We start from the raw sequence: 24797 nt of genomic DNA on the forward strand, positions 1-24797 counted from the left end.
AGGGATAGCCCCTATGTTTGAGTATACCGGGCAAACGAGTGGATTACAGGTTTGATTGCACCCTTCGATAGTAAGATCAAAACCACCTCGTCCGTCGGTTTCTCAGCGGCTTTGCGCCGCTTCGAATCCTTGGACTCGACAATGCGGCAAAGCTGCATCACACTACCTTCACCCTTAACGTCACTTTCTCATGAGCAATGCCATTGTTATTTGTGCCAACTTATTTTTCCAGTTTAAACTACTTTAAAGCTTTCCCCCCGATTTTTTTTTTCATTGCTTGTTATAAAATAGGCCACATTTAGAACCATTTCCAAAAGAAATTAACCCTCTTTTCGAAAAAGCCGCGATTCGGAACAATTACCCCGCAGTCTAAAAATACCCAATTTATAATTTCTAGTTTGGTAGATACCGTGGACCTCTGTTAACTTTTCCCTCTTATCAGTTATTCACATCGATTACTTAGCCTATTTTCGGGTTTGCACCCTTTATGCTTCACACATTGTAAATGGTGGTTTCAATATATGGTACTAGTACCGCAAACACATGCTAAATTATAAGATCTGACCTGTTTTTCACGTTTGAAGTGCGCTGCCGTTGACGGTCCTGCTGCTCGACGAAATGCGCCCACGTGTGCACACGGTTTCTAACGATGGCGAGCCCGCTTTATCAACTCGCGAGTACTGCTTCGAGGCCTACAATAGAGCGTATCCGGCAATTGACCACCGATATACACCCCGGAAGGAGTGGCATCTTCCGATGGCCCGTAGATGCGCAGGGGCGTGATCGCTAATCCGTCGCGAGACCAGCTACACGTGGCGTGCGTAATCTCCTACACCTACCAGAACGAAACACCTTCACTTGAAGTATATTCGGTCATTTAGGCGGAAAATACATTTTACTATATAGGTCAAATCATCTAATAAGCTTTGTTCTTAATTACCTTGACCTCGAGCAGAAAATCGGTATTGATTTGAAAGCGACTTGAAACCAGTCGTAGCTTTTCCTAACAAGAAATATTCAAGTTAATTTACCACCGACAAATTTTAGGACAAAACTCACTTTAACAAAAGCACTGTTTTGAGCGACTTAGTGGACTGTTATATTAAACACGTTTACCGTTGTCTTCCGTTTTAATTCCACTATGATGAACAAAATGCAAAATTGCACTTTTCTGTTACAGATACGTATTTCGGCTACGACTTGCAGCCTTCTTCAGTGTGTTGTGTTGTATCACACTGAAGAAGGCTGCAAGTCGTAGCCGAAATGCGTATCTGTAACAGAAAAGTGCAATTTTGCATTTTGTTCATCATAGTGGAATTAAAACGGAAGACAACGGTAAAAGTGTTTAGAACTCACTTGATATAGCGTAAATTTGGAACTTGGGCCTAGATCACATACTCAACCACTATGTAATACCTCGATTTCTGTAAGTTACAATTTAATTACTATCTGCCGTTTTTCCGATTAAATTCCGATCTTCCGTTCACTGTGCCGATCGAATCGAGAAAGAACAATACCTTTAATCTAATGATGGCCTACAAGCCTTGGCTATTTCGTAACCGCGGGGTTCCCAACCCCACCCAATTAGTAATACCCTCGACCTGAAATATCAAAATTTCACTTCACTTCAGAAACATTGGCTATACTACCTACTTTCAGATCGAAGCGCTGTGCCGTGTTTCACGATCCGTGTAAATTAGGTGCTTACAATTGTCGCCACCCACTACGCTGCGGTAGACTAAAGGTACTCGAATCTCTAGTCTCATCTCTTATATACAAGCGATTTACCTTTTAGCTTTTCCGTAAAGGGCGAACACGAAATTATTGCGACACGTTCAACAGGGCATAACTTTTTTACATTGGGTAAAAATCAACCAAATTTTGCACACTTTCTCATTGATGTGTATTGTTTACATGTTGTCAAACTCGAAGTCGTGTTTTTCGATTCAACGAAAATGGAGGTGAACCAACGCGAGTCGAGAGAACAAATTCTTTCCAAACACCTGGAATTTCCTGACCTGTCGCACCGGCAGTTGGGAAAAATGTTGAACATTCACCATTCAACCGTCTCCAGAGTGTTGAAGCGGTTCCAGGAGCGGTTGACTTTGGACCACGGCAAAGGAGCTGAAAGAAAACCGGGACCGGAGAACAAAAAGACGGAGTGAAAGGTGAAGCGGATGATTAAAGCAAATCCCAACGTCTCAAGCCGTGATTTGGCTAAAAAGATCGGCATGTCGCAGAGCTACGTCCAGAATGCAAAGAAGAGAGCTGGACTACATACATACAAGGTACAGAACTTCCCAAACCGCGATGAGCGGCAACAATCGACGGCTAAAACTCGGGCACAGAAGCTCTGCGAGAAGATGCTGACAAAATATGGCTGCAGTGTGATGGACGACGAAACGTATATAAAAGCCGATTTTAAGCAAATTCCGGGGTTGGAGTTTTTCACCGGCAAGAGCAAGTTCTATGTGGACGACAAATTTAAGAAGAAGAAAATGTCGAAGTTTGCCTCCAAATATCTCATTTGGCATGCCATCTGCTCTTGCGGATTGAGGAGTGAGCCTTTCGTGACAAAGAGCACAGTAAATAGCTAGATCTACAAATCTGAGTGCCTCGAGAAGCACCTTTTGCCGTTCTTGCAGCAGCACGACGAAGCTCCGCTATTTTGGCCAGATTTGGCATCATGCCACTATTCTAAAAGTGTCCTGGAGTGGCATGAGGCCAATTCTGTCCATTTTTTTTCCAAAGGACATGAATCCGCCAAACTGTCCGGAGCTGCGCCCGGTGGAGCAGTACTGGACAATGATGAAGCGGGAACTTCGGAAGAGCAAGAAGACAGTCAAAGACGAGAACGAAATGTTAAGAAAATGAAAAAAAAAATAAGAAACTGGTATCGGATGACACTATAAAGACTTTTATGGGGGGCATCAAGCGAAAATGCGTTCAATTTTACACTCAAGGCTCCATCGATTAACTTTTCTTATGATTTTTGAAGTAAATATACACACCAAAAAAATCTGAATTTTATCGTTGACGTAATTGCAAACATGACACAATTCAACAAACCGTAATTTACCAAATGACGAAACATTATCGTGTTCCGTTTAATTTTACATGAAACATATACTTTACATGCGCAATGACATAAAATTACACTTCCTACCATTCAGATTAAATGCTGTATGTGGAGTAAAATTACATGATTTACGAAATTAAACGTCATGTAAAATTAAAATCAAACGTAAAACTAAGTCATTTTTGATGCTCGTATATGTCAGGGTCAGGAGACGTAAATTTGCACTATTTTTTCTAGGTGTGTATGTACAAAACTACCCTAAAATTTTGGTTTGATTTTAAACATTATAGGAAAAGTGGCATGACATTTTCGGTGTCGCAATAATTTCGTGTTCGCCCTTTAGCACGCGAAGTGGTAAATTCAACGCATTTAAATTTTTTAATGAAATGTTATGATTCTCCTCTTGTAACATTGTTACAAGTTACACTGTTATCAGTTATATCAGTTATATTACATTTACAGTTGCATTTCTATACTTATTGTAATCATTAAATACGACACGTATAGTGTAAAATATGCATAAATACATAACGCTGTTTTATAACAACATTGCAAAAAACATCTAAAAATTATTACGGTAGTGTATTGAAACTATGAGAGAATTTTAACAAAATTTGAAAAAATGATTCGCGCCTTTGAGGGTTAATATGACTCCCATGTTTGGAAATAAAGTCCAATGTGATGTCAATTGATACAAAAAAAAATATTGCGCATTTTTAAAAGACTTATTATGTACAACAAGAATGTTGCCAAAAACGGAACCCATTTGTTGCTAAAATCGGAGTGTGCCAAAATGGGAGCATGCCAAAAACGGAATCATACTGTACAAAGAATTGAAACTAATAATATGTATGGGTCATCACGCTAGATTTTAAGTTCTTCGCACAAATTTGCAAGTTCTAGTTTTTTGTAGTACTTGCTCCAAATCGTTGAAAGTTCAATTCCAATCATTCTTTAATAATCTTTAAAATAAATTTAATTCTAATCATTCTTTAATAATCTTTAAAAACGCTGTAGATTCTAAAATTGGTTCAAATTGGTCAAGCGAACACTGAGATATAGCGATTTAAAAATATAGTATCGACTATTTTCGAGGAATGTTGGTGAGCGTGTTAATAAAATTGTAAATTTTTTACAACTGCATTTAATTAGCATTAAACTATTCAAATCACTAAATGTGCTTTAGTCTATTTTAAGATCACTTTTACATCATTGTTCTGCTTGATGTTAACCCAGCAGAACAAATAATTTCTTAAAAAATCGCGAATATTTTTCACGAGTACCTTTAATGAACAATTAATTAGCATTTAATTACTTAAATCATTAAATGTACTTAACAGATTTAACAATGACTTTTACATCATTGTTTTGCTGGATGTTAACCCAGCAGAACAAGTGATATCATAAAAACAGTGGTAAACAATTTTCTACAAGTGAATTTAATTAGCATTTAATTCCTCAAATTATTAAATATTCTTTAGTAGATTTTACAATGACTTACATTATTTTTCTGCTTGCTGTTAACCCATCAGAACAAGTTATTTCTTTAAAAAAATTATGAACAATTTTCTACAAGTGCATTTAATTACCATTTAACTATTTAAACCATTAAATGTACTTTAGTAGATTTTATGTTTAGTAGATTTTACAATGACTTTTACATCTTTGTTCTGCTAACTTTTTGTCAAGTCAACAGAACAAGTGATTTCTTAAAGTGCATTTAATTAGCATTTAATTATCAAATAACTCAATGTGCGTTTACAAGGTTTTACGATGACTTTTTCATCGTTGTTCTGTTAACTTTATGTTAAGTTAGCAGAACAAGTGATTTCTTGTAAAAAACAATTTTTTACAAGTACATTTAATTAGCATTTAATTATTCAAATAGATCAATGTGCTTTAGTAGGTTTTACAATGACTTTTACATCGTTGCTCTGCTATCTTCATGTTAAGCCAGCAGAACATGTAATAAAACAAAATCCAAAAAAGCATTAAATTTTTCAATTATACATTTAATTTGCATTAAATTAGCACTAAATTATAGAATATTCACAATCATATTCTGCTGATTTTGCTCTTCCAACTTTATGGACATAAACCCAGACGAAGCAGCAGCAGACCTTGAATCCTATGGAAAATTTTTATCAAGCGAAAGAACCAGGCGCCTTCAACAACTCCGCGAAGCTACGCATAAATTTGGAACGTCGAATTTTCGGAAGTAACGACGCCCACTATAGAGGAAGAAAATATAACTGTAAGTAATTTAAATATTCCAAAAATTTCTTCGCATGCACAACAGAATTCGACTGAAATTTTAGTCTATTGCCAAAATTTTAATCGAATGAAAAGCCCAACCAAAGCGAAAGAAATCCAACAAAAACTAATTTCATCTTCTTTTAATATAATTCTTGGAACAGAAAGAAGCTTGAATGAAAGCGTAAGAAGCGAAGAAATGTTTGGAAATCAATTTAATGTATTTCGGCATGACCGTAATTTATCTCTTTGTAATAAAAAGTCTGGAGGAGGAGTCATTATAGCCATAAACGCAGTCTTTCCTTCAGAAGAAATAGAAACCATGAAACATATAGAATTTGAACATATATGGGCAGGGCCGTCGAGAGCCGCGCCGGGCCCCAGGGTTTGAAGTACTGACGGGCCCTACCATATATGACTTCTTATTTCAATATCGATTAGAGAAACTATACGGATGCAACCGTTTCAATTAAACTATTTTTTATGAATATTGTTTATTTGACACGATTCAATGCGTTAGCTTAACAGAGTCGTCAGTATTTTAAATAAGTAATAGATGGAAAAAATAAAAATAATAAAGGAATATTTGTGGCTGGCCATTAGAATTACTTGCGTCCGATTTGCCATTGCGATTGGAAACCTTTTTTGCGGCATTGCCATACAGTCCATATCACCATCGTTCATGCTCCCTTGACGCACGTTAATGCTACCATCGTTAATGCTGCCCAGAATCCGAGCGTAGAAAAATTGACATCCCTTTGTGAGCTTGAAAGAGAAACAAAATTCAATTCATGCCCGCCGCGATGAATCGAAGGTTTGTTTGTTTCCCTCGTTCTTCGCTTTTTCGGTACAACGCATATATTCGGTTTCAGGAGCAAACTGAATTTTGTTTCTATACTAGCTCTGAGATCATCAAGCAAAAGTGCACCAGATATAGATTATGCAGTTCAGTTATGCTCGAAAATGTAAAAAAAACTGCCTACAAACTGTCCACATAATAACAAATGAATGCTTCGGTCAGTTCGGCAGTGAATTAATGAGGGAAGCATTGGAACTGAATGTTGAATTCAGCAAATTATTCAGAAATAGGCAACTGAATGTGAAATTTCGCGTTACTGATGCTACCTTGTTTCTTGTTGTTGGTACATGTTGTTGATTTTGAGGAACTGGATGCAGCTATTGCAGTTGTCACTATGACCTGAACGAATTTTCTTTATTGGTTTCTGAACATGGTAAAATCGGTTTTGGAATCATGTTACATTTGCGCTGACATTCAGAGAGAAAACATTCTGAATGCGATGACTGTGATCCAACAGCGAAGTCTGCTGTTAGAAAGACTGAGACAGAGAGTTGTGAGAGAAAGAGTTTCGACTTTTGGTGGAAACTAATGGGTAGAATAAGTATCTAGTTAAATTCCCATATTTTTCTGCATCAAATGTGTACACTGGAACCTCCATTTACGAACCAAGCCAAAGGTTCGTAAATTGAATTAGTTCGTTTTTTGGGATTTAGATCGTAAAAAAAGTTCACTTCACATTCTTATTAAAATTCTTTGGTTGAGTAACATTATCGATTACCCTAACAATATGGGTATTTCCGGAACGGGCTTGACAAGTACATGACGAAATTTAAGGAAATTTAATACCTTTTGAAATCCAGGATGGAGACTTCCGATTGAACAATAATCTCGATAACCCCAACAATTTGGGAATTTTTGAAACGGGCTTGACGAGTAGATGATAGAAATGGTACTTTGGAGCTATTTCGAACAATATCTGTATAAACTATGAGGGTATTTTTAAGCAGGTTTGACGAATAGATGAGCGATGCCCTTTTGAAGGCCAATATAGCGTCTTCTGGTTGAGAAAAGTTTTCTATAATCATATCATCCGCATCACAAATCAGTATACCTATATCTCTACACAAACCTCTAAGTACCACCCCCTGGTAATTACGTAGCTTGACGGTAATTCCCCCCCCTTGTCAACGTAAAATTTAAAAAAAATAAAAACGATGTTAGTTATTCCCCTTTAAAAAAGCTACGTCGCATGACCTGACCCACTACCTCCCTGTCGTCACACATCATCACAAAATACAATACTCCCCCTCCCCCATATAATGCTACGTCATTTATGGATGATCCCTTATAGAGATGTCTTAACTAGAATTCGCCATCTTGGTTTTCAAAATCGCTTCATTCATAGATTTTCGTCATTTACTCGTCAACCCCATTCCGAAAATATCCAACTTTTATTAGTAACAGTTAGCTAAGAATATGGTAAATTGTATACAACTTCATACTGTACACTTTGACAAACACTTGCGATAAATGAAACCAGAATGGTTCAATTGCACTGTTAAATGAATTTAATTGGGGTACGTTCACGTACTTCAGAAAACCATTGGAACGATTGGAACGTAGTTATATAATATATTTGCAGTGTCGACAGAAACAATAAACTTCAACAATTAAATTAAAATAAATTTAATTCAGTTAAAAATGCGCGCCCCCAAAACAGACCCGGGCGCCAGGGTAGTTGCCCCCCCTGACCCCCCTCTCGTCGGGCCTGTATATGGGCAATGTAATACTGCTTCAGCAACTTTACCGGATCTAGCCGTATAATGTAACTTTTTTATCATTCAAATTTGGAATAAAATGTTAAAACAAGGTATTTTTTAAAGTTGGTGCAATACACAGCAAGTTTACTTTTTTTAGTTAGTTTTAAGCTGAAGTTAAACAAACGGTTGTGTTGAACTACTTTTGTAATAGTATTATCTTATTTAATACAGTCATCATCACTAGAAAGCGATTTTGCTGAATATATAACAAAAACGATTAAAATATCCCTTAAAATATCACCATTGGGCATACATGCAAAAATTCTTTAACAATTTTTGATATACTCCTAATTTTTCCACGTTATACAGTAGGTTCTTAGGTATGTAAAAAAAATATAACGAAACAAAAAGATCGAAAAAAAATATTTTGGTTTTTGGCCAAGAATTTGTTCTAGTTACTCCTCTGTGCATCGGTGTAACTCGGAGTTCAACGTTGTTTGTCAAATTATTTCGGAAAATCTCCAAAAAACTGCACCGCATTCACTTTGTGTTAAGGTCGTACGGAAAAAGCAATGGAGCCTGTTTGTTGTGCTTGTACTCGCAGTCTTGACAAGGCCGACGAAATAGTTTGCAACGGCTTTTGTAAATCATCTTTCCACCTCAAATGTGCTCACCAGTCAACGGAAATTCGTGACCCTGTATCTGGATGCTCACAATTGGGATGTGCTAAGCTTGTACGAAAATGATGACAAACGCTTGTTTTCGTCAAGTAATTTCATCCACGAACAATGCAATGCAGTCAATGGTTGATGAGCAGAACAAGGTGCTGGACGAGCTGAGGAATGAAATTGCACTCAACACTACGAAGATTAATACAATACTCCTGCGAACGCCCTTTCCCACTACACCACGTAACCCAAATTCACGCAAGAGACCACGGCTGTTAATCCCGGATGAACCATCGCACCGCACCGATAACATTTTCGAAGGTACAAAAGATATTGAATCGGACGACACTATACCATTGGTCGCAGCTAGAAAGAATAAACAGTTTTGGCTGTACTTATCTGGTTTCGATCCTCAGACAACAGTGCATCAAATCAAAAAGCTAATCAGGAACAATTTAAAAACAGACACAGCTGTGGACGTTGTTAAACGTGTACCTAAAGGCAAAACACTCGATGAACTTTCGTATGTTTCGTTTAAAGCTGGCATTGATTTGCAGTTGAAAGATTTAGCACTATCAAATTCAACTTGGCAGAAGGGAATTATTTTCCAACCATGTCATTTTCAGCCCACGTCGAACAGACGAAATACTTTTCGCTTTTTGCCAGCCGCAGCAGACACTAAATCACAATGAGCCACTCTTCGCACTTGCCAACTGCCATACACAAACTTCTACCGATGCTCAAGATCTATCGTCTGCGTTACCCTGCATCCGCGCACCTCCATCTGCACATCGCTCTTCTACTTTCAACTGTCGGGGTCCGAATCGTGAAAACAGTTACCATCCATTCTCGCTTTACTATCAGAACACGCGCGGGGTCCGGAGTAAGACAAATCAATTACTACTATCACTTTCTCAGTGCGACTATGATGTTATTGCCTTTACTGAAACCTGGCTGAACAACGACGTTTCAAACTCTGAGCTAGCTCTAAACTATACGATTTACCGTTGTGATATAAACCCCCAAACCAGCCAACACAGACGAGGAGGGGGGGGGGGGTTGATAGGAATAAAAAACAACCTTCAGACCTCTGCTATTCACATTTCTGGCTGCAAGCAATTGGAGCAGATTATTGTTCGAATCTCATTGCCGAAGTTTGATATGATAGTTTGCACTATATATCTCCCGCCCAAAAGTGAGCCTTCTTTATACGATCAACAAGCAATATGTGTAAAAAAATTAATGGATCTGGCGGATGATCGAGACGTGGTTTTGACTGTTGGGGATTATAATCTTCCTCAATTACGTTGGATGTCGGATGAAAATTTAAACTATTTGCTGCCATTGAATGCTTCGTCGGAACAGGAAATATCTCTGGTCGAGTCTGTTTTAACCAACGGAGAGTTTCAAATTAACGATAAAGTGAACGTGAATGGAAGACTGCTCGACTTAGCGTTTATTAGCGATAATAGTTGTGTAGAATTGTTGGAGCCACCGTTACCACTGCTTAAAATCGACCAGCACCACCGACTTTTTGTATTGCTGTTTGAGACGAACGATGTGAAGCAAAATGCTATTGATTTTGAATACCCGTCTGGCTTTGATTTCACCCGTTGTGATTTCGTTCTGGTTAATAGATTGTTCGCCGACATTCGATGGGAAGAGATTTCGGATGGGTGCAGTGTTAATGAAGCTGTGTCACGTTTATATGAAAAAACAGATGCTATTCTTCGTGACAATGTATCTGTGAAGCGACCCCATCGTGCTCACGGTAGCAAGCAACCTTGGTGGAATACTGAGTTACAGCATCTGCGGAACCGCCTTCGTAAAGTTAGAAAACGATTTTTTCGCTGGAGAGATGATAGACATAAAGCTGAGTTGCATACTATTGAGAGCGAATATAACTCGATGCTTGCGCATTGTTTTCGTTGCTATATTCGTCGCACGAAGGAAAACCTTAAGCAGGATCCTAATTCGTTATGGTCGTTTGTGAAAAATCACAAACAATCGCAGGGAATCCCCCAACGTGTCAGTTACAAGGATGTTACCGCCGAGTCCCCGTTTGAATCGGCAAACCTATTCTCATCCTTTTTTTCAAAGTGTGCATAGTAATAACCGACCACCTTTGTCTGAAGCGTACTTGAATAGCCTACCGATGTTCGATCTGAACATGTCGCTCTTCAATTTCTCGGTACGCGATGTGGAGCTGAAACCACAGTCACTAGATGGTGCCAAAGGAGCTGGTCCGGATTGTCTGCCGCCTATTTTCTTTAAAAAATGTGCTGAAGCGCTTGCTGTTCCTGCGAGTATAATTTTCAACAAGTTATTGATCGAAGGAATTTTCCCGAGTGTCTGGAAGACAGCAGCTATTACACCGATCCATAAGACAGGTAGCGTGAATGATGTTCAGAATTATCGTGCCATCTCAATTTTGAGTTGCTTACCGAAAGTTTTTGAAAGCCTCGTTCATGATTTGCTGTATCCGAAGGTGCACCATATTATTTCCGAGTGGCAGCATGGATTTGTGAAAAAACGATCAACAAGTACAAATATTTTGGCATACGTTTCGTCACTAAATAGCGCGCTTGGTGAACGTCAGCTAATTGATGCCGTTTATGTGAATTTTGCTAAAGCGTTCGATAGAGTGCCTCATTTGCTAATGGTGGCCAAACTCGAACGAATGGGACTTCCTGAATGGTTGACACGGTGGATATTGTCGTACCTCACCGAACGCTGTGCGTACGTTCGTATCGATGAAATGAGATCATCTCCGTTTGTGATAGAGTCGGGTGTTCCCCAGGGAAGTAGGCCCGCTACTGTTTATTTTATTCGTAAACGATTTGTGCTCCACTATACAGTCCCCTAAGTACATATTTGCGGATGATCTGAAATTCTTTCGTGTAATTGCTTCGGAAGTCGATTGCTGTGCATTCCAAGCCGATATCGATTCGCTGCTAAGTTGGTGCACACAAAACGGAATGGAAGTAAACGTACAAAAGTGTAATGTGATCTCGTTCTGTCGTAACAGGCACTTAACAACGTTTGATTATAGAATGTCAACAAGCATTATCAACCGTGTAAACACAGTTAAGGATCTAGGCATTCTTCTAGATAACAAATTGAGTTTCGCGCAGCACATTGCAATGTCTACAGCCAAAGAATATGCCGTAATGGGGTTCATCAAAAGAAACACGCAACAATTCAACGATGTATACTGCCTAAAATCGCTCTTCTGCGCACTTGTACGTAGCATTCTCGAGTATGGTGTACTTGTGTGGGCACCCTATCATGCTGTACAAATCAACCGCGTCGAACGAATTCACCATCACTTTGTTCGTTACGCTCTGCGGTTACTACCTTGGACTGATCCTATTCGTCTACCGCCCTATGAACATCGATGCAATCTTCTACGTTTGCCGACTCTTGCAAGTCGGAGGATAATGCTGCAACGGCACTTCGTGTTTGATCTTCTGGAAAACAATATAGATAGCCCGGAGTTGCTGAACCAGCTCCGATTCAACGTACCGCCTAGACCCACCAGACGAACTGATTTCTTTCGGTTACCGATGTATCGTACTCTTTTTTCTCAAAACAATCCGTTCAATGTATGCTGTCGTAATTTTAATAATGTAGCTGACAAATATGATTTTAGCATTACTAAGACTACCTTTAAATATAGAATTAATATTAATTAAGGAACAGTCTGTACGAGTAACTCGAAGACCAGTAAATAAATAAATAAATAAAAATAAAAGACCTGTCCAAAGAATTTCTTCAATTACGTGAAAACGAAATTGAAAAGTAGCAACTTTCCATCTCAAATGCATTTTGACGGACATGTAAGAAATAACAGTACTCAAATTTGTAATTTATTTGGAAAATTCTTTCAAGAAGTCTATACTTCATATTCCGAAACAGACCTCGATCTCGACTACTTTTCATTTATACCTGAATTTTCAAATGACATTTCCGTCCACGGACTATCTGAACACGAAATTACCACTGCACTAAAAAACTTAGACGCATCAAAAGGACCTGGACCGGACGGAATAGCACCAATATTTTTAAAAAAATCTAGCAGAAGAATTCACTCTACCATTACTACATATTTTCAACATGTCACTGAAAAATGGAACATTCCCAGAAATATGGAAATCATCCTTTTTAGTGCCAATTTTTAAATCAGGCGCTAAATCGGACATCCGAAACCATCGTGGGATTGCCATTATATCATGTATTCCAAAATTATTCGAAAAACTAGTAAATGACAAAATATTTCAGCAAATCAAAAATCAAATAACAAACAAGCAGTATGGCTTTTATAAAGGCCGCTCAACAACATCAAACCTTTTAAAATTTGTAACATTTACTGTAAATGCAATGGCAACCATGTGGAAACACTCTACACAGACTTTAGTAAAGCATTCGACCGTATTGTCATACCTTTATTACTCTTCAAACTGCAAAAATATGGCATAGAAAAGAAACTATTGAAATGGCTCGAATCATATTTAACGAAACGTGAACAAACAGTTCGCTTTCAGAATATACCCTCGGAACCAATATCTGTCACCTCTGGTGTACCCCAGGATTCCCACTTAGGCTCTCTTCTTTTTATTTTGTACGTAAATGACATTACTTTTATACTCAAGCATCTTAAAGTGCTTATATATGCAGATGACATGAAACTTTTCATGGAAATAAGAAATGTCAAGGACACTGAAATATTCCAAAACGAAATCAATGTATTCCACACGTGGTGTAGCAAAAGTCTACTACAACTTAATGTAAAGAAATGCAACTCAATAACTTTCAGCAGAAAAATTTCAAATTTTCCCATAGGCATACACTTAGGCAACCAACTTGTAGAAAAATGCAAAATTGTACGAGATTTAGGCGTAATGTTAAACTGCAAGCTCACATTTGTTGAATAACAATAATAAATAAAGCAAATAGTATGCTGGGCTTTATTAAACGTTTCACCAACAATTTTGAAGACCCTTACTCAATAAAATCATCATACAATACATATGTCAGGCCAATTTTGGAATATTGCAGCATAGCATGGAACCCATACACTGTCCTGTACGAAGAACACATCGAATCAGTCCAAAAACAATTTATTTTGTACGCACTTCGTAAACTAAACTGGACGTCATTTCCATCGTATAAAGCACGTTGCATGCTCATTAATATACAAACACTCAAAGAACGCCGCGAATTTGCCATGCTTTGCTTTATCAACGACATTATTTCTCAACGTGTACAATCCGCATCATTACTTTCGCAAATAAAATTTTATGTACCTAGCCGACATCTAAGAACTCGTAATTTATTCCAAGAACAATCTTTCAGGACAAACTATGCTAAAAATAGCACCATCAACAGAATGATGCGTCATTATAATGAAAATTGTGTAATAATTGACCTTTTCATGTTTAGAAAACAAATCAAATCTGAGCTAACCGTAGAAATAATGTATAGTATATAAGTAAATATTGTACCATTCTATGTAGTCTAAATATGTTTAACGAAATGAATAAATAAATAAATGAATAAATAAATAAATAAATAAATAAATAAATAAACAAATATTTTTTTTTACGTTTTCACCACATTCAATTAGCTAGAGATTACTGGGTAGGGAAAGTTATGAAACTTTGAGCCATCCCGATCAGAATGAAATAACAGGATTATAACAGAACACAATTTTTGTAACCTATTATGTTATCAATTAGGTCTCGTTAGTAGTTAAAATAACAGAAATTTATAACAAGTAGCAATGCGAGATATAGTTTTGAAATATTTCTGTTATGTGTTTTTGATCGGGGAGCTAACGTGTTCGATATTTCCCTGAGCTAGCTATTTCGTAATCGGACCAAACACTAAATGCTGCGCTGGCGTCTGGTATCCGGTACCGGCACGAAGCTGCGTGTTCTCGATTGTTGATATCGCTTATTGCTGACAAATGAAATTAGCCAACGGTCTTGGGGTGGCTCTGGCGGTAACTTCTCCTTCCTTAAGTTCGGCACGTCCCGAGCCGATGATGCTTGATTCCTCATGATTTGGTTTTGTCGGTTGCATTTCTCTCTTGCTAGGATATTTCGAACGGTATCTCGTGTTGACGTACTTCAACATCCGGATGAGCATTGTTAATCCTGAATATATATATATATATATATATATATATATATATATATATATATATATATATATATATATATATATATATATATATATATATATATATATATATATATATATATATATATATATATATATATATATATATATATATATATATATATATATATATATATATATATATATATATATATATATAAGGGTGACAATAAAACGACCATTTTTGAAATCACTAATCTACCTCCTAGCGTCGTTCCAAATCATGAAAAAATGACACTGTCCAAATTGGATACTCCTGCTTCACATTCGAAAAGGGCGTACTCCACTTTTTTCATATATGTGAACCACGTGTAAAGCAAGAACAAGGTCGGGGAAAACTCCCATATCTCAGAAACAATGAGAGATAGACAATTTTGATGTTCTACAAAGTTGGAGAGGAATAGTTGCTCTTTCAGTTTTCGCTTTAAAATGTTCGCATGGTGGCGGTAGTGAGCCAAACCATTTGAAGGTACTATTCCTATCTGTACAACGGTAAGAGATAGAGCAGTTTAATGTTCTACAGAGTTGTAGAGTTACTAAAAAACTTTCTTGTTACGTTTTAAAAATACAAAATTAACCCGCATGGTGGCACCAGTGAGCAAAACTATTTTTAAGGTAATGCGCCTATCAGAACATTGATAAGAGCTAGTGTAATCTGATGTTCTACGAAGTTATAGACACTGAACAGACTTTCATGTCTCGTTTGATAAAATTTAAAGTTAGAGCGCATGGTGACGATAGTAGCATAACATTTGTTTGCCACCACCCCAAGCTACCAAAAGATCGGATCACTTTATATTTACAAAAATTATAAAATGCGCATGTCGCTGCCAAATTTCCTGTATTTATCTATTTTGCCTGCGAGCTAATGTGCTTTTGTTACTGTTTGGGAAATTTTGTCTGTACTCTTACACCACTTGCAACAGATTCTGAATCTGCTCTTCATCTTTTGTAAGCTTTCCGCAACAACGTTGTATTAGCGCAATTCCCCGTTCTGCGCAGTCGTTCGCTACATTATACGATTTGGCCACTTCTCGTCCTTTCTGAAACTTGCTTAAAGTTTCCCATTGAATAAGATCTTCATTCAAGAAATTGATTGAGAGGACAGAGATTTCAAAGAAACTCACACTTTCAATAATTTTAAAAACGTGAGCGAAGACAGCTGACACCGTACCTGGCGAAGTTCGCTTCTTTCGCGATTTTTTATCGCATTCACCATCTGCACTTTTTCGGCTGTACTAATTTCTGGGTCAAAAAATGCCAGCCCAACTTGTACCTCGGACAGGTATCTGAAATGAGTACTTAGTTTTTGCGCTCCTGCGCGGTAAATATTAATATCTTTTTCAGGGATGGCTGACATGTAAATCAATAATTTTTGCATCTGGTGAAGATCGTTTCTGGCAGCAGATAAGCCATCGGTTGCTGTAAACCATGACATGACATAAACCGGTAGTATGAAAATACACATTGTATGCATATAACGTATTTCCCTCTGGCTCACTTTGAATTTGCCCCGAAGTGGGTTACATCTAAGAATGCTAATACAAGCGTCAACAGTTCATTGTAGTTATCTCTCGGCTGGAACTATGTTATTTAGTCCCGAACAAAACTGACGATCTCAAATTCTCATCACCGAGAGTTGCGATAATGCTCGTATCAACCATGTGCTTCGCATATTTTTTTTTGGTTATTTGGACCAATGTGCTTTAAACCGAGTAAATATGGAAACCGAAGGACCAGATGATGAAAATATAGTAGCCCATGCCGCTGTCATCAGCAGTTCTGTCCAATGGTGTCCACATGAAAATCACAGTAGCTCGCGCCCAAGCTTCTTTTCACGCCTTGCTTCAATTCGGTATTCCCATTGCAGAGCATTGGTGCTCCAGTTTTCATTTCTGCGATAGATTGTAAATTGCATTTGTCTGAAGTTTTCCGGTACCGTTACATAATTTCGGCACTTCGAGGAGTTGAGTTTTCCCTTCCGATGATTTCAAAACAGGAAACCTGTCGACTATTTCTTTACCTGTGAAGCGAAAATATTTCCAATATACAGTTTTTCTATGACCGAGAAGTGCACCCTAATGTGTGGTTATTATAAATAAATTGAAAAAAAGTTTAGAGTAGAATAGATTAGAATTACGAAAATAGCAAACTAAGCAATTAAAAATAGTGGAAATGAAGTTGAGTAATATTGACGAAACTTACTAAAAGCAAGTGACTAAAATGGCCCAAATTAGTCTAATTCAATGTTTAGAAAGATTTTCACCTTGTTATTCTCTAACCTGTCAAATCCTGTAGTAACCCATCCCAGTGAACCATAATTGAACCAGAAATATCAAATTCTTCCTTTAAGGTTCCAGTTGCTACTTCCCGATAGTTCTGGCGAGATAATCATATTGTTTCACGATTCAGTATACAGTCATCTGCGAAACACAAGTTTTGTAGTTTAGCAATTAATTAAATACATGCAATCTCATTCAAATCGATTCCTACGCTAATCAGTACCGCTGATATAATGTACATTGCATTACGATCTGAGAGCCCAACACGATCAGGTGTCATAATATTCTTTTTAGTAAGTTTAGGAACAAGATATAAAATTTTTCTAAGCTTCCTAATATCCGCATTACACCTATTTTCCATCTACTCAGAGCCAAAGTTTGTACAGAAAACATTTTAGAACCGCACATCGTTAGCATACGATTTAACACAAAACGTGCTCAATTGGAAAGACATTGTTAGATAAACGATAGAGATGGCGAGTCTTTATCCAGAGAGATTCAGAGTCTTTAATGCGTATGTAAACAAACAAACAAATTGCATGCTAAAATAGTGACTGTGTTATGCGGTTTGTACATGAATGGTATGCGGGGCTCAGCTGTCTTCATAAATGATATTGGAGACAACGTCAACATCACCTTCGAGCAATATTGAGTTATTGTCGAGAGCTGGTTGCTTTCCAATCTTCTACGATATATTTCAACTTAGTGTAGAAAAATTTAAGTAGGAACTATTTTTGTCCATTAAGAATAAAATGTTGAAAAACTATCTTTGCAAGTGAAGAGCTCAAAACCTATAACTAAAAATGAAATTTGCGTTTCCACTTCGCTTCATTAGAATCCGACACTAACTTAGTGACAGGACTAAGCTAGTGCCGATTTGATAGCGTCGCGACGCGTCGGTCGGTAAAACAAAAACACTATTTGTGTTTTTGAGCAAACCCGTAGTTCTGCGTGATGTCCCCCTTTTTTCTCCACTGAAAAAATATAGCATAGTGTATACTACATTGCACAGTAAGGTAGGAACGAAAATTTGCAATACGAAACCTCTAGCGCTTTTAGTTGCAATGTTCAGCACAGTATCTTGGTTTTATCAGCGCCTTATTTTAATGATGTAAATTAGTTTGGATTTTCATCGCATAGCCACTGCGATGTTAACTTTTTTATTCGCATGGTTTCTTCGGCAAAGTTTTAAAACGTTCAAAACTACGATAAGTTGTCCAAGTAGGGTTGCCACCCCTCCGGGTTTGACCCGGTGACTCTGGTTTTCGGGAGCGATCTCCGGGTTTTACATCAATTTCTCCTGGTTTGGTGGGAAGAAGCAAAAGTTCAATTTTTTGGAATTATTTGATTCTTTACAAAATATTTAAAAAGTGTAAATTAACTATTACTCTCGTTCAGATTTATTTTCCAGACTAACCCTTCGTTTCAAGGTGGCGTAGAGTTCACCAAATATTGCTAATTTCTTTCACAAATCAATGAAAATGAACCTTCCGGAAGTCGCGCTAGTACACCGAGTGCACTATGCTCTGAAAATCTAGCGAAATCGTCTTAGGGGACCAGCGACTGCTCGTTCGATAAGCCATATGCGCGATTTCCGGAGGGTTAAGGAAAGTAATATTTCGCTATGTGCTACAATAAAATTATTTACTACAATTTTACCAAATCATTTCACTCTTAGTGATGCTTATCACCAGTTGCACTAAGGTCTGGCAGATTTGTTCTAATCCAATTGACTAGGTCAACATCAAACGAGTTCTTGCGGTGTTGTTGCTACTCCAGCAACGATCCTTAACTGGGAGGTGAGTTTTGCCCCTTTGTTGCGAAATTAAAATTTGTTGGTGACGAATAACCGACACCACATAGTGTGATGTCGCAGCTCTGCCTCCGTTCTCAAGCGTGAAAAATTTACAGTTTTACTTTAACGTGGTAATAAAAAGCGATTAAAGTGCTCTAAAATGCCTAGCAACCGCTTTGATTCCAATTTCCAATCCACCACCCCCCAGATCAGTGAAAATCTCCGGGTCAAAGCCTCTCCAGAGATGGCAGCCCTATGTCCAAGATAGTTAAGATCTATGCCTTTAAGTGACAAAGTTATAACGATTATTATAGGATTTGACTGAAACTCACGTTCTTTGTAATATTTGTTTCATTTTCGTTAAATTTATCACTCACAATATTACGATTCTATTAAAATCTAATGTTTTGTGTCTGTTATAGAAGCCTGCCAATTTTAAACACATTTTTAGTAAATTAAGACCAACAATATCGAAAAAATCATGATTTTAAAAAAATCAGTTTTCTCAATAAGTTAAAAGTTTTGGCAACGTTCCTTAGTCTACCATATTTGCCCTACCAAATGTCACAATAAGCCGGATACATATTTTGAAATATTTGTGATATCTTGATTTGAAATTTTCTAGTCTAGTCTAGTCTAGTCTACACATACACAGCCAATACATGTAGGGATCCTGGAAAATTGCAAACATTCGTCCACAATTTTTCTTGTCATTATTAATGTTTGTGGCAAATAATGAATATGACACAAGCATTAAAGCGGCCAGGCCAACTGTGCAGCGTACAAAATAAAGACGATACAAAATTATACGGCAATCAAATTATTGATTCAATGAATAATTTAATCAACGGATTATTTTGAACCTTGAATAAGGAAGAAACGTGGACAACCGCACACAACCGTTTCAATTTGATGGGGGTTTGATATATCGTTGGGAGTGACTTTGCTAAGAAGGTTAATGTCACTCCTTTGGTCCTTGGTTCCTGGGATGGGACAGAAGTATTTAGCCCTGCCCTGGCTAATGAGCCAGGGTTATAGCGCCCTTACTCGCTCTCTGAAACAATAGAGAAAATTGGCGAAATCAGTTAATTAGTAGTAATATAAACAAAAACGCATAAAAATACAAACCAACAGACAACTCACCTTCGACAAAAATCCATACAGGACTTCTATATCCTAATAGGCAGTACAGGATCATGAAAGAATTACTTTGGATTTATACCATTCAACTAAAATGCAATAGTTATGAAAGAAGCAGTAACCTATTGTTATTAATGTCAGGACATATGCATTGAAAGGTTTTTATTATTTCAAGTTGCAAAATTACTTTTTAATTTGTCTTTTGTTAGTCAGCAACACTTCTCTGTTACACGTAACTACGAAACTAGTTGCTGGGCAACAGAGCAACAGCGCAAATTTTCTGTTATTTCCCAGATTGCTGAGATCTTTCTATTGGAAACGATATTTTCGCTTCATTATTTAATGGGGTTGACTGGCACACGAGCACTCTAGAACAAATGCAATCCTGGAATGATCTCACGAATCGAAACCCTTTCGTGATCCTTGAGCGCCTCACTGCCAACTCATGAAACAGAAAAACAGCAACTTCGCGCGGCGTTCGCTGCGCTTTAATGAAAAAAAACCCGAATAACCCCTCCCCTCCTGCTGCAAGGCTTCATGCTTTCACTCCTGCATATGGTTTCTTATGTCTGACCTTCGAAATACACACCTATCACAATCGATATATAATTCATAATACGCCAAAACGGCATTGGAAAATTGTCGAGAAGTCACTGCTATTTCAATTTGATTCAAAACAACAATGAGGACTCCTCAAATAAACTTATAAAATGAGAAAACCAACAAGAAATCACAACCAGCTATATTAGGAAAATCCTCCGGAACTTTCCAAAATCGCGGGGAACAATGCACCACATTGAATACAGTCATAGCAACACTTACCAGACATCTCGGTGGCACGGCAACCCACAAACAACTTACAGTTTGTTGCAGAACGTCTCTACATGAACTCTAGCTCATAGCAAACGATCCGTTTCGACGTCTCGCCTCTCCCGTTTTAACAGGAGCACCACGTATAGGTCCTCATTCGCTTGTCAGACGTCTGGGAAAGCACGACAGTCTTCGGATTAGGAGAAAGATCCAACCAATTCATCCTCTTTCACACCTCCAGCATCCTTCAACCGGAACATGAACATGTCCCCCGCAGGCACTGCCACTCATGCACGCTTTCACCCTCCAGCAACTCACAAGTACAGATAAAACTTCAAAATTCTACTTTTTCCTCTTTGAATTGAAGAAATGCCAGGAGCGAAAAAAATCCACATCTGATGCGTATGCTTACTATGATCGGAATCTGATATCTTGATTTGAAATTTTGATGATTAACCGCCCGGAAGCCGTGTTAATGCCTCCCCAAACCAACAGCCGTTGATGCTCAAAGACAGTTTCGCTGGAGTATCTGAACGTGGTACGCTCAGTGAAATCGTATGAATGTCGGAACGTTAAACATCTATCTCAAAGGAATATATTTAAATACGCTACACCAGTGTTACTACTACTGGATCGAAACTAGTAAGACAACACTTCTAGCGTTTTAAGAAACATGTTTTAGTCAAGCAGGTTCAGCATCATATTCAGGTGATGTAAGATTATCAGTCCCAGCTTTTCCGAAGGACCGTTTAAGAATGTATTTCGTCGCAGCATAATTCATAGCGCATTACGGTGCAATGGATTTCTGGTGAGAACAATGACGCGTTCGAAAAATGTAGTGCAGTTTAGTGTAAAAATTTAGCTGTGATCACAACATACTGAATTCCGAGTTATTAGTGATTTAAAAATGTTCAAGTTCATAAACTTCAAAAACTCATTGATTGATAATGATTAACAGAAGGCAAAGATTAAGCCCGTACGATATTAAGCCTGTTCGAATGACCCTGCCACTTCTAGTTTTCCGATCTGTTTACTTCACATCCTTGCTCTCACTTGAGTACTATCCCGATCAGAAACGCATAACAAGAATATTTCAAAACTATATCTCCCGTTGTTACTTGTTATAATTTTCTGTTATTTTAACTACTAACGAGACCAAATTTATAACACGATATGTTACGAAAATTGCATTCTGTTATAATCTTGTTATTTCATTTTGATCGGGTCTCTGTAACATATGAATTAATAAAGCGAACTTCACTTAGTGTCAGACCTTCTAACCGATTAGATCGCTTTAATTTTATTTTTAAAAACTTAATCCGTCGCCATCATTCGTTAGCTTATATATTGTGAAACATAATTACTTGTGAATATTAGTTGAAGGGAGATTGTCATTGTACTTGGTAAGAAAAAATAATTATTTCATTATACTAATATAATAATTCGTTGCAGGTTTTATTGGGATTTGTGTATGCTACTATTACTTGTAGCCAATTTAATAATTTTACCCGTCGCCATATCATTTTTTAATGATGACCTCAGCACGAGATGGATTGCCTTCAACTGTTTAAGTGATACGATATTTTTAGTTGACATTGTAGTCAATTTTAGAACAGGTAATTTACCTTACATTTTATTATTTGTTGCAGCATAAAAGCTAGTATTTTAATACCTGTTGTCGTTCTACTCTAATTTCACACTTTTCAATTTGGATTGTAACCAGTTGATGTGCATTCACCAAATATGTGATAGCCTTACTAAGTTTATATTAAAACTAACTGCAAATGCTACATTAATCATATAACACGGTTAGCATCGATTTCTTCTCAATCACTAAACATATTTACGTTTCGACTTCGTCCCATCAGAATCCGACACTGATTAGAATTAAGGGGGTTTACGCTGGTAAGGGTTTCAGCATCAACACAGAAACACTTCCTTTTGCGAATTTCTTTAGCAAGTTGGGTGAAGCGAATCAATAACATTCTGTAATTTTTCTAATAATCTAATGCAAAAAAATCGACAGCGACTCAGTAACGAACTATTGAATGTCTCTGGACAAAACACGGTTTGCGGATTTATTTCTTTCTTTCTTTATTTATTTATTTATTTATTTATTTATTTATTTATTTATTTATTTATTTATTTATTTATTTATTTATTTATTTATTTATTTATTTATTTATTTATTTATTTATTTATTTATTTATTTATTTATTTATTTATTTATCTATTTATTTATTTATTTATTTATAGTTCATATCAACAGACACAGTGTGGTCCTAGTGATAAATTCTTAATATATTTAAAAAATCAGATTGTAACCTGCAACGTGAAATGTGAAGCTTGAACTCGGATGACACTCTGTTGAAGGTCCGTTGCAAACCGATGATAGTACCGTTAACTCCATAGTTAGTCCGGCGAAGAGGTAATAGGAGGAATATATACATAAGTAATTACATTAAAAAGATGACCGTTCGTCTTCTGGGTTAAGGGGTTATATACAAAGTTGTTGCGAAAAAGTGAGCTAAGTTCGTGATTTTTTAAAGCGTTTTATGCAAATTTTATTTGAAAAAGCGAAAGACAGTTCGTTGGTAGCACTATCGAAGATAGAAAAAAAAGTTGAATTAAAAAAATATTCAAGGTTGTCGGAGTTATGGCCAATCCCCCGAAGCGTGTTTTGTGGCAGAGGTTTGCGGTGAACGCTCTCCAAGCCGAACCGCTCGACTGAAATCCAAAAACTAAAAAGACTATTGAAGAGAAATGTGTTGTGGTGTACGTGAATGGATCGATTTCTGAATACAAAATGTTTTTCTTGCATAAAAAACATGTTGATTTTAGTTTTGAAAATTTAGTTTTGTGGGGTTCAAAGTTTTGAACAAAAATTCATTGCAAAGAATCGAAATTTTTTGACAAAAAAAGAATTTGTTCAAAACTTTGAACCCCACAAAACTAATTTTTTTAGTCAAAATGTTTTTTATGCAAGAAAAACATTTTTTATTCAGAAACCGACCCATTCAAGTACACCACAATACATTTCTCTTCAATAATCTGTTTAGTATTTGGATTTCAGTCGAGCGAGAAAATAAATACAAACAATCAAAAGAGCAGCCTATCTTAAGACCCTTGATGAAACAAATGCAGCGTTGAATGGCATGAACATCATGAATGAACTTAAAGATTTTTCTAGAGTGGCCCAATTAAAATTAACACTTGCGGGAAACAAAGAAATCTCCATTTTGGATGGCATAAATTTAAAGACTTGAAACCAGAGTTATACAAGTTGGTAACCGCATTTCTAGCGATTCCTAGCACCCAGGTTAGCGTAAAACGTTCATTCAGCGTATTGGCGTTAATTCTAACCAAACACCGAACTCTTCTAAGTGAAGAAAACCTGCGAAACATCTTGTTTATTCGTCTTAATCAGGAACTCCTACAGAAAGTTGATTTTTCTAAAAATTAATAGGAAAACATGCTTTCATTCCTTATATTTATTCTCGATGCTTATCATGTTTATTTTAAATTATTTTAGATTTTCTATTGATATTTCATCGAGTAAAGATAAATGAATTCTGTTGCGGTGCACCCCTCGATGCATCGCCGGTCTATCTACAAATACCTATAATAAAACCGGAAACAGAGAAAAGGGAAGAAAAATTTTCACTTGATGTGCGTACGTGACGAAATAAAGACGTAGTTTTTGTAACGCGGTCGTTTATATTTGTTCTTTCGGTTTAAGGTCTATCCGCACTAGACCGATCCGATCCGATCCGACCCGACTTTTTCATCTTCGGATTCGCTCGGGTTGTTGATGTGATGGTGTTGGTAGCATGTCGGGCGTCCGACGCAAAAAAGAATCGTTGCCAACGATATTCCTCGAACAGACTCTCCGACTTTTTTCTGCTTCTCTACCGACCGGCTCGAACAGAGAGAGAGAACGTGTGAGGGAACCAAAGCAGGTAAAATGATTCTTCTGCTGGTGTGGGACAGCATGTTCGTCCACTCAGAAAGGAAAAATAATATCGTCA

The 24797-nt window shown here is 37.2% G+C and overlaps 1 protein-coding gene across 9 annotated transcripts in view; it reads left to right on the plus strand.

Annotated features, from left to right (window-relative positions):
* The window catches only part of LOC131678338 (putative uncharacterized protein DDB_G0282133), a 2723618-nt gene that overhangs the window by 826088 nt on the left and 1872733 nt on the right, over positions 1 to 24797 (plus strand). For all 9 annotated transcript variants that reach the window (XR_009303629.1, XM_058958408.1, XM_058958411.1 and 6 more), the window contains one exon: positions 22222 to 22385. Coding sequence is in view for 8 of the 9 variants with exons in the window: in XM_058958408.1 (XP_058814391.1) it covers positions 22222 to 22385 (164 nt within the window). In the remaining variant the exon portion in view is untranslated. The remainder of the gene's footprint in view (positions 1 to 22221; positions 22386 to 24797) is intronic.

Source organism: Topomyia yanbarensis, chromosome 2, assembly GCF_030247195.1.
Source record: "Topomyia yanbarensis strain Yona2022 chromosome 2, ASM3024719v1, whole genome shotgun sequence".
Classification (NCBI taxonomy): domain Eukaryota; kingdom Metazoa; phylum Arthropoda; class Insecta; order Diptera; family Culicidae; genus Topomyia; species Topomyia yanbarensis.